The sequence below is a fragment of the Carlito syrichta genome, unplaced genomic scaffold, assembly GCF_000164805.1.
Source record: "Carlito syrichta isolate Samal-C Ts95f unplaced genomic scaffold, Tarsius_syrichta-2.0.1 Scaffold308796, whole genome shotgun sequence".
NCBI classification, from domain to species: Eukaryota; Metazoa; Chordata; class Mammalia; order Primates; family Tarsiidae; genus Carlito; species Carlito syrichta.
The window spans coordinates 632,293-643,045 of NW_007252892.1; the positions used below are offsets into that span (position 1 = coordinate 632,293).

Consider the following 10,753-nt stretch of genomic DNA (forward strand, 5'->3'; position numbering starts at 1 on the left):
CCAGGAGTGGCCACTGCACTCCAGTCTGGGCGACAGTGAGACTCCAACTCAAAAAAACAAGAACAAAAAAAAAAGCTGGGCCATCCAGGTTAAAAGAAAGTCAAAGGACATCTCTAAATGTGATGATGAGTAAATCATGACTAAATTCTAGATCCAAAAAGCATCAAAGGCATTCTGGGGAGAATGGAATAAATTTAAATAGGAGCCAGATACTCAGTGGTATTACAGGATTTTATTAATTTTCTTAGGTGGATAATGGTGCCATATCGGAAGAACATCCTCACTCCTAAGAGATACATGCCAATACTTACTTTCTGAGGGCTGCGCCAAAGAAAGTGAGTGTGTGTACAGACATACAGAAAGACACAAAATAAATGTGATGGAGTCTCAACAGGTGAATCAAGGTAGAGGGTAACTGTGTATTTAGTGTACTATTCTTTCAATTTTGTGCAGGCTTGTAACTTCAAAACAGAAGGCTTAGAAAAAGGTCTGCACGCTCAGGAGGAGTACAGTGGTCTTGCTCCCCCGGCTCTCTGGGCCTCGATGGCCCTTGCCGTAAACTCCCATGAAGCTGTGGGCAGAGCAGCCCAACAGCCCCTTCCCGACACTGTGTGCTGCATTGCAGGTGACCACCGGGCCCAGGCAGGGCCTCCACTTGGGCCCTTGCACGTGGTGGGCATCAGGGAGCATCTCGTCTAGGCTGTTGGGAGGAGCCAGCCCCCCAGGGCCTCTCCCACCGAAAGCTGGGCAGACAGGACTGCGTCTTGTAGCAGGGTCAGGCTGCACGGTGGAGCTCGTGGGCAGCGAGTACAGCCCATGCTGTACCAATGGGGCAACAGAGTTGCTGTGTGCCACACCAGCAACTCAGAGACCTGCTGTTTCTGCACCTACCTGAGCTAGAGTGTAAAAACGCAACCTTAAGGCAGGATTAAACAAGGTGACGCGTCTGCAGCTCTCGGAACAGCCCAGGCCTCCAGGAAGACCACGTGTACTCGTGACTACTGGGATCCAGCCCTCTGATGCAAGGTTTTCTGATCTTGTTTTCCTATCTCAAGCTTCCTCAAATATTCTGTCCCATCTTCCTTTCAGATACTTCAAATACTTCATTAACATTTGGAACAATTAATCTAAAACCTAGTATTGAATGTGAAACAGGTAAGACAGATGTTCATATTTTGGAGGTACCAAATGAACAACTATGCACTCTAAAAAACATTCACTGAGCGCTACTCCATGCAGGTATTTTTCTGGACATCAGAGTGTCAACTGGGTGAGGCAGGCGAGGTACCTGACGGGGGCAGTGGAGGGAGGGGAGCAGTGGCCAGCACAAGTTCTGCAGTAGGCCTGGAAGGAGACCTGTTCTTTGGACTGGACGGGGCACTGATGGGGAAGTGGGGGAGGGGAGGTTTGAAAGAGAAGAATCGAGACATGTTCAGGGGCTGCAACAAAAGTGGCTGGGCAGATGGTCTCGGAATTTGCTGAGAAGGGTCAAACTGGGAGAACACGTTTGTGGAAAGAACTCTCGAGTTCTGCAAAGACCACCTTACACTTGAGCTGCCTGATAGAAATCCAAGCAAAGAGAGACACACTAGACTGAGGGTCGACATATGTCTCTGTGTGCATGTGTCTGAACATGTGTATACCTTCTCCCAGGACACACCCTGCAGAAACATGTAACAACTAGACTGAAAAGCCCCAGAAGCTGCCCTGAGGGGGCGGTACACAGCTCCAGTTGACCTTTCCCAGTGGCATGCACACGTACCCAGTTCTTGTGCCCCAGGCCTGGTGGTCACTCTCTTCTCCAACCCTCTTTCCACTAATGCCCCATTCCATGCCCATCTAGTTTCTTGAGAGAACTTTTCTTAATCTCTTACATCCTTTGAAATAGCCAAAATGGAGCTACACAGTTAGAGAACAGCCAGGCCGGGCATGGTGGCTCATACCTATAATCCCAGCACTTTGGAAGGCTGAGGTGAGAGGATTGCCTGAGCCCACGGGTTCGATACCAGCCTGGGCAACTTGGCAAAACCTCATCTCTATAATAAATCAAAAAATTAGCCGGGCGTGGTGGTGCACATCTGTAGTCCTAGCTACTTGGAAGGCTGAGGCAGAAGGATCACCGGAGCCCAGCAGGTGAGGCTGCAGTGGCCGGGAGCGGCCACTGCACTCCAGTCTGGGCGACAGAGTGAGACTCCAACTCAAAAAAAAAAGGAAAACAGCTATTTAGAAAGATAGTCAAGTTTGGAATACTGAAAATTAAAGTGAGAGCTGAGTTTTCAGTCACCCTATAGAACTTTTGTCATGAAGAGTTAAAAAGAGATATCCAAACAACCACAACTCACTCTGTATGTCCCTGGAAAACATTAACGGAGTGGATGGAAGGGTCCCTGAAGTCCCAGAGGCGGAAGGTCGTGTCGCGGGAGGAGGTCACTACAAGTCGCTGGGTGGGGTGTGTGCAGCAGTGCGTCAGCTCCTGGTCATGCCCTGCACCGAAGAAGACAAAGGTAAGGTCACGCCTGCAGTCTCACTTGGACTGAAGGTTTCTCCAAACACGAGGACTCAAACTCGTCTTCACGGGCTCCACTGCTAACACCCCAGCACAGGCAGACCTCATGGAATCGCCTGTAGGTATGGGGTCTTGGCAGGAAGGTTCCCTCAGACGCTGGCGTCCTTCTAGTCAAGCATTTCAGAGAAGCAGGCAGCCAGGCGTGTGTACGGTGGCCCACTCTCTGATCCCACCAGGGAGAAAACGTCAGCAACTACTCCATCAGGCCATGCGTGAGCAACACTGATCTTGGCTCTCCAGTTCCAGAATAGCTCATGATAACTTTACACTGTGAGCCTCAATCACAATCTTTAACATTCAGCTGGGAAGCACACTTACTGACCGATCTGCACAAACAGCTGGGGTAGGCATAATCCCAGAATGCCCCCACTCCATCGCCAGTACTCGTCCCACATAACGAGTATTTCCATCAAGGAGTTTCCGAGGACACCCCGCCTCGTCCCTGGTGCGTGCCCCACATAGGCCCCTCACCTTCCATCAGGACAAAATCCTAGGATGTCCCCTCCCATCCCTGGTACATGTCTTACATAGCAATACCCTTCCATCAGGGCAAAACCTGTAAATAGGTACAAGGCAACATCTCTCTGGTAACGATGGTCCACTATAAGGCAAAAAGGCCTGTGCAGATGCAATTAAGCTCCTTTCCTGAAGCAGATGATTTTGAGAGAATCAAAAGAAAAGATTGTCCTGGAGGCCTGCCCTAACTAGGTCGGTCCTTTGAAGGACCTCAGCCCTCCCAGGTGTTAGAGAGTTCACCCCTGACAGAATGGAAGGGTGGTACGTGGTATGTAGGACGGTCTGACAGTCAGCAAGAAAAGGGGGTCTCAGGCACATGGTCACAGAAAACGGACTCCTCCAATGACCAGCAGGCTTGGGAAAGGACTGCAGCCTCTGGGAGGGCCCACCCAGGGGACACCCTCGCTTCAGCCTTCAAGGCCACTAGGAGAGAAGCAGCAACCATAGCCCCAGACACCCTGACATGGGAAGCCAAGCAGTAGAGAATCCTGTTGTTTTAAGACACTATGTTTGTGGAAACACAGAGCAATAGAAAACTAATACAGCAACCATATGTAAAGTATCTGGATGCTACAAGCCACAACAAAATCCCCTGAAGATAAAATAAATTTAGCTACCAAAAGTTCTGTTAGAAAAAAATCTCCAAAAACTACAAAAGAAGAGCCAAGAGGACTAAAATAACTCTGGCCAAGAAGTAACTTGCAAGATCAGATATACACAGAGGACATAAATCAAAGGGACACTACTAGGAAGTTCAGAGGTTTAAAGAACCAGAGCACCTGTCAGAGAATGGACAAGCTCAGACGTCTCCACATCATACAGGTTCGCCGTGCGGTCCCAGGAGGCGGTCACAGCCTGCTTCCCCCCGACTAGCCAATCAGCAGCAATGACCACTCCCTGGTGGCTCTTGAGGGAGGTCAGCGGGACACGGATGGTAGGGCAGTCACTGGACACGTCCCCATCAAGGTCAGGCTCATCTTTGTCGGAGCACTCCACCTCATCTTCTCCAGAGATCTGCTGCTAAGGGAAGACCAGAAAGACACTTCCTGGAATCTTGAGTGTTTTCTGACACAGCTACAAGACCACACTGTTCTCACTGCTCTTTCTTGGACTTTTTAATCATGTGACCACTACCAGGAATGTCTGGTGCATACTGGGTGCTCAATGAATGTCATCAGCTTTATGACTCCATGGCGAAAACCCAAGGCCACATAGGAGGAAAAAAAGTAGAGGCCACTAGGATGTTGTCAAATGAGCTACAATTCATTTCCACAAACCAACAGATTAGCAAACAAAATTATTTTTCAACATTTCAAGTTTTTGACACTTGTTAATAGAAATGCAACATAAAATTAAACAGACAAATGAAAGTCAACAATTTATCGCAGTACAAAAAAGAGGCATTTCCATTCTCAAGAGTCTCTTAAAAATATACTTTAACATTTTACTTCTATAATAATGAGATTTTACTTTATTTTCCTACAATATCAATTAAGTATTTTGTCAAAGGCCAAGGATAAAATAAAAACAGAACAGCCAGCATAAATTGTAAGAAAATCTGTATATTCACTTAGCAAACGCTTACCAGGACCAGATGCTGGTTACACAGCACAGAAGAGGACAAATGGCACCTGCATGACATGTAAATATGCAAACACAGGCCCAATGTGAGTGGTCAGAACCACTCACTGGAGGGAACACACCTGAAAGCCCTGCCCTACAGAACTTCTATTCTAGCAAAAAAGAGACCACACACACTTCCGTATGGAGACACATATCATGTACATACACACGAGCATGAGAATGCCATATGCACATACACACTACTATGGAATACCTGCCACAGAGACACACACTAGCATGAGAATACACATCACATGAACACACACTATTGTGGGAATGCATGTCACAAAGACATACACTAATATACAAATACGTGTCAGACATACACTGGTATGGGCATATCTGTCACACAAGCAGACTAGTATAGAAACACGTCACATGGACACACTAGTATGGAAACACATGCCACATGGATACACAGTATGGGAATACGTGTCACACGGACACACACTAATGTGGGAATACCTGTCACATGTACACGTTAGTATGGGAATATGTGTCACACAAACACTACTATGAGAATACATGCCACATGGGCACATACTAGTATGATAATACATGTCACATGGACATCCTAGTATGAGAATAAACGTATGGACACACAAGCGATGGGATGTGTGTCAAGCGATGGACACACAAGCGATGGGATGTGTGGACATAGTGTGCTAGGGATACACACATCACAGGAACACACACTCGCAGGGGGATACACATTACATGCATGTACACAGAGTAAGGTGACAAGTTCTGTGCAATAAAATAAAGCAGGACAAGAGGCAGGTAGTCAGGAAAAGCCTCTCTGTAAGGCAGCGTTTGAGTCAGAACATGAAGACAGCAAGGGTATGGCAAGCAGATGTTGAGGGAACAGCATTCCAGGCAGAAGGAACAACAGGACAAAGTCCCAGGGTGCTGCACCAACTCAGTCACCAACGTGAGAGAGGCACGGTGCACGGGGGCAGCGGTATGAGGTAAAGTCAGAGACGTCACCCAGGAACAGCTTGTGTGAACCTGGGAGCCTGGAAAGGATGCTAGTACTTTACTGTGTGCAATGAAAATTCATCAGACAGTTTTGAGCAAGTACGTGGTACCTGTGATATCTGACATGTGATGTGTGAACAAACCACAGAGAGAACAATAAAGGAGGATGCTGTGCCTGAACTGTGTACCCCAAATTCTCATGCTCAACCTAACCCCCAGGACCTCGGAATGTGATTGCATGTTTTTTTTTTTGAGTCGGAGTCTCACTCTGTTGCCCAGACTGGAGTGCAGTGGCCGCTCCCAGCCACCGCAGCCTCGACCTGCTGGGCTCCGGCGATCCTTCTGCCTCAGCCTTCCGGGTAGCTGGAATTACAGGCACACGCTACCACGTCCGGCTGATTTTTTGATTTATTGTAGAGATGAGGTCTCGCTGCCCAGGCGGGTCTCGAACCCACGGGCTCACGCAATCCATTCACCTCAGCCTCTCAAAGGCGCGGGATTACAGGCTGAGCCACCGAGCCCGGGTTGTGATTGCATTTAGAAACAGGGCATTCGAGAAGGTAACTAAGGCAAAATGAGATCTCTAGGTTGGGCCCTAATCTAGTCTGCCTGGTGTCCTTATGATGACCCTGTGAGGACACACACGGGGAGAAAACATCGCCTACATGCCACGGAGAGCGGCCTAGGGAGGAAGCAGCCCTCCAGCACCTTGGCCTTGGACTCTAGCCTCCAGGATGCGAGGACACAGATGTGTTATCCATGCTGCCCAGCCCATGGCCCTTTGTCCTGGCAGCCCTAGCAAACAACAGGGAAAAGGACAGGAGGAGCTTCCAGAAGTGCAGTAAGAGAAGGTGGCCTAGGTGGGAGTGAGGGTGGCAGTGAAGGAGGGAAGAGGGAGGTAAGACCTCCTTGAGGAAAGATTCGTGATGTGCTGGCAGGTAGGTATCCATGCAGAACGTGGGATCAAGACAGGGCTCCCAGACAACTTGGAGGCACGTGGCCGGGAGCACTGGGTGGATGATGTGGCAGGCAGCGCAATGGAAGGAACGTCAGGACACTCGGCAGCCGCACAGCACAGCCTATGGGAGGAGCAGGGCACGCCATGAGGTCACCCAGGCCGGTGTGGGCAGGGAGCTCATCCAGGACTTCACCTGAGAGCAGGAGGAGTCACCATGGTGACAGCACTGCACCTAGCAAGACAATCCCAATAAAGCCAGAAAGAGACACATGAGCAGCCCAACCCCAGGCAGGGGATCAGTCAGGGCAACCACAGTGACCTGGCTCGGGGAGACGATGGCCTACATGGCTGCGGGCTGGCCAGGAATTGACAAAACCCCTCCCTTCCACGTGCGATGGGGGAGCTCCATCCCCTTGGAGCACTGCTTGGTTCCCAGATGGCGCTGCTCAAAGTAAAATGACCCCAACTGGTGAAACATGTCTAGACAGGAGGAGCAATACTTGTCCAAGCTCCTGGGGAACACTGTGGCTCTGCGCTGAGCTGGGCTGACATCCCTGGTGCTGCTCATGGGGGTCCTAAGCACCTGCACCCCCGCCATCCCCTGGATGTGACCTTGGACAGTGTCCTGTGCTGTGCCTGCTCCTAGAAATCTGACCCAGGGAGGCTGGGGATGCTGGGAGACCTGTGGGAGGATGCTGCTAAAGTGGCGTCACAAGGAGGAAGGAAAGGGGACTGAGAATCACTCAGGAATGGCAATCAGTGAGACTTCATGGATCCATGAGAAATGGAGGAGAAGGACAAATCCAATAGGTTGTTCACTGAAGAGTTTAGACAGAAGGACCCGAATTTCTAGGAACACAATGAGCTCCCTCCTCTCATAGGTGACCTGAGAGAGTTCGGGAGGAAGCACACTTTCAGTTTGGGTCACAGGCCATTGGCAAGAACCCACGTGTGCATGTGCTTGTACATGTATGTATCTGTGAGCAACAGGCACAATGGGAGCTCAGGAGGAAGCCCTGGAGTTCCTATGATCAGGAGCCACATTTGAAAAGATGAAACAAAGTCAGTACTTTATAGAAGTAATTTTTTCAAACTACACAAGGAAGTAAAAGACATTGTAAAGTGTAAATGTAGTAAGCTCCATTTTAAAGAATAATTATAAGCTCTTTTAACCTTAATTTGGTAGCGGACAGAAGGATGAGAATTGTATGCATGTATTTTTCCTGTCTTAGAGATAATCTATTTAACTTTGATCATTTTCAGGGCCAGCAACATGGCCCTATAATGTCCAAGAATTGCCAACATATACTGATAAAGTCCCTACTGAGCACTGGTCGTCCACAAAATCAACAACTGCTGAGTCACCATGTCCTAATACAGCCAGGGCCACTGGAAGCCATTTAGTTAAGGCCTTTCAATTTTCACTTCAAATGGAAACAATTAACCCTAAGTTAAATGAATGACTCAATGTCACCTAACTAGGGTACAAAAGTTGTTGAGTTGGTAGTCTAAATCTGTTTACACTATGCCACCCAAACATTCCCTCATTGACACTGTAGATAGCAAGCAAAATTCACTGATGCACGTTTTAAAAAAGAAAACATCTGTCCAAAGCTGTACCGGTTCAAGATGAACACAGACTTAACAGATTAGCGTTTCTCTTAAAATCCAAGATTAGCACTGCTAAGCAAACTGGAGTCAAGACTGGCAGCAAAAGCTTGAGAAAACAAGTTGCTTCCCATCTAAGAAGCATCATTTTCATTCAGTGATAACTGAAGAATACATCCCATGCCACTTCGCATAAGAGACTTGAGCACCTGCAGATTTTGGAACCTTGAAAGGTGCTGAGGGGGTCCTAGAACCCATCCCTGCAGACACCGAGAGGATCACACTACCTGCTATTTACGAGGGAGGGAGGAACAGTACCTATGCCTGCAGTACCTCTGGGGCAGCCTGAGCTCCTTCACGAATTTCTAGGCTGGTCTTCAACTTTGACCGTGCCCCCGGCCCCCACGTTAGTCCCAAATCATGAGGCGGCAACTGTCCAGCATGAAAGTTCCCACTTCCAATGGAAGCAAAGCAGTAGGGAAAATAAAGTGGCTTTACTATTCCAAGTAAACTATTAAGTGTTTTCCAACACAAGTACTATGCATAAATCTTCTCTCAGACAAGACTGGTATTTTCTTCTTTATTTTACTTGGAAAAAAATTCACACAATGTTCACACATTTTCTGAATGTCCTGACATCAACACTCACCTCTCTGCTTTGCCCTTGTCCCCCTCAGTGCACATTTCACTTGGTCCCCAAGTAGATTACATGTTAAGTAAACCACATAATGAAGACTCTGGTAACTCCACAAGGGGAAAAAAGCATGTTAAAATATGTAATATACTCGAATCAGAACTGAACTGTTAAGACTTCTCAACTAAAGAAAACTCACTCTTACTTATCACTGGAATTTATTAATTGCTTAACTCATCTCCAAGCAGAACAATGTTTGAATGTTTATAAAGCACAAAGTAAAGGAACAAAGACAGAACTACCAAAACTAGGCTACTATCATCCTCACAACCACCACAACCCAACGCATACTGAAACTGCCTGGACGTGCATGTGACCACAGAGCTCACTTCCGTTCCCTGCCTGGCACTGTCTCTCTGCTTGCCCAGAAGCACAGGAAGGGTTGAGCATCCTGAAGACAGCATCACTGGGGTTGATCCTGTAGCCGAAACTAGGAAGACAACTTCACTCAAAGGATAATTAAGACTGCAAGATCATAAATAGCAGATGCTGGGCTGAAGAAGACAGCATGAAGCAAACAGTAAATTAAGAATGTATGGTGTAAATATAGCAATTCGTTCCTCTCCTTGGTATACATCTTTGGCTACCTATGTTAAAATGTTAACCACATAAAAATGATGTCATATAAGCCGTTAGCTGATGTGGTAATGAAAATCTGTGAAAGATACTTAAGATATCTAATATTAAATACATAAAACATTAAGAAAGAGAATCTAAACACAGAATTTAAAAGAACAAATGGTAAATGTTTAATAACGGGTATGCCCAAAAGAAGTATACACATTTTAAGAGATGTTATCAATGTGTTACTTTTAATTCATCATAATCAGAAGTGTCTGGACGCTGATGGTAACCAATTTAAGCACCTCTTGTAATTGTAGAAGTCAAATGTGACTTGTATTTATCATTTGTTGTCCATATATAGTGAATATTACAATTTTTTTTTTTTTAGTTGGAGTCTCACTCTGTCGCCCAGACTGGAGTGCAGTGGCACACTCATGGCCACTGGCCACTGCGGCCTCAAACTGCTGTGCTCGAGCGACCCTTCTTGTTCAGCCTTCCAAGTAGCTGGAACCACAGGCATGCACCACCATGCCCAGATAATTTTTTGACCTACTACAGAGACAAGGTCTGGCCAAGTTACTCAGTCTGGTCTCGAAACCATGAGCTAAGACAATCCTCTCACCTCCACCTCCTTAAGTGCTGAGATTACAGGTGTGATCCACCACGCCCAGCAAGTATTACAACGGCAAAATATTTTCCTTTCTTAAAGTGTGCATACATTTTTTTGGCACCCCCTGTATTTGTGGAAAGGAAGGTTGATGCAAACATTGCACATATAAATAAAGGCACTTCTTTTTAGCTACTGTCTCAGCCAGCTCAGGATGCCCTAACAAAACACCATGGGCCAAGGGGCTTAAACAACAGATGTCAATGTTCCCATAGTTCTGGAGACTACGCGTCCACTTCAAAGGTGCCAATCAGTGCAGTTTTTGGTGAGGCCCCACTTCGAAAGATGTAGGCACCACCACCCTGCTGTGTGCCCACATGACCTCGCATTACAAAGACTCACCCGCTGGATCAGCCCCGCCCCTGGGCTCCGGCTCGTGTACCTTTAACTACTTCCTCAGAGGCCCTTCGCGAAACACACCCACTGGACATCAGGGCTTCAACGCAGCCTTGCAGAGGGACGCCGACTTTTGAGTCGTCACACCCTGTCCCTGGCGTCCCCCACATGCCTGTCCTTCTAGCATGGCAACACAGACCCATTCCAGCCCAACAGCCCCGAAAGGCCGACTCATTCCAGGGC

General features: G+C 47.6%; 1 protein-coding gene across 4 annotated transcripts in view; it reads right to left on the reverse strand.

Moving 5' to 3' along the window:
* Positions 1–10,753, reverse strand: part of WDR37 (WD repeat domain 37) — a 76,955-nt gene that overhangs the window by 34,335 nt on the left and 31,867 nt on the right. For 2 of the 4 annotated variants that reach the window (XM_021716363.1, XM_021716364.1), the window contains 2 exons: positions 3,862–4,096; positions 2,343–2,484 (listed from right to left, as the gene is read on the reverse strand). In XM_021716363.1, coding sequence (XP_021572038.1) covers positions 2,343–2,484; positions 3,862–4,096 — 377 coding nt within the window. Of the gene's footprint in view, positions 1–2,342; positions 2,485–3,861; positions 4,103–10,753 lie in introns of all 4 variants that reach the window. The other 2 variants (XM_008065708.2, XM_021716362.1) reach the window with 2 other exon arrangements.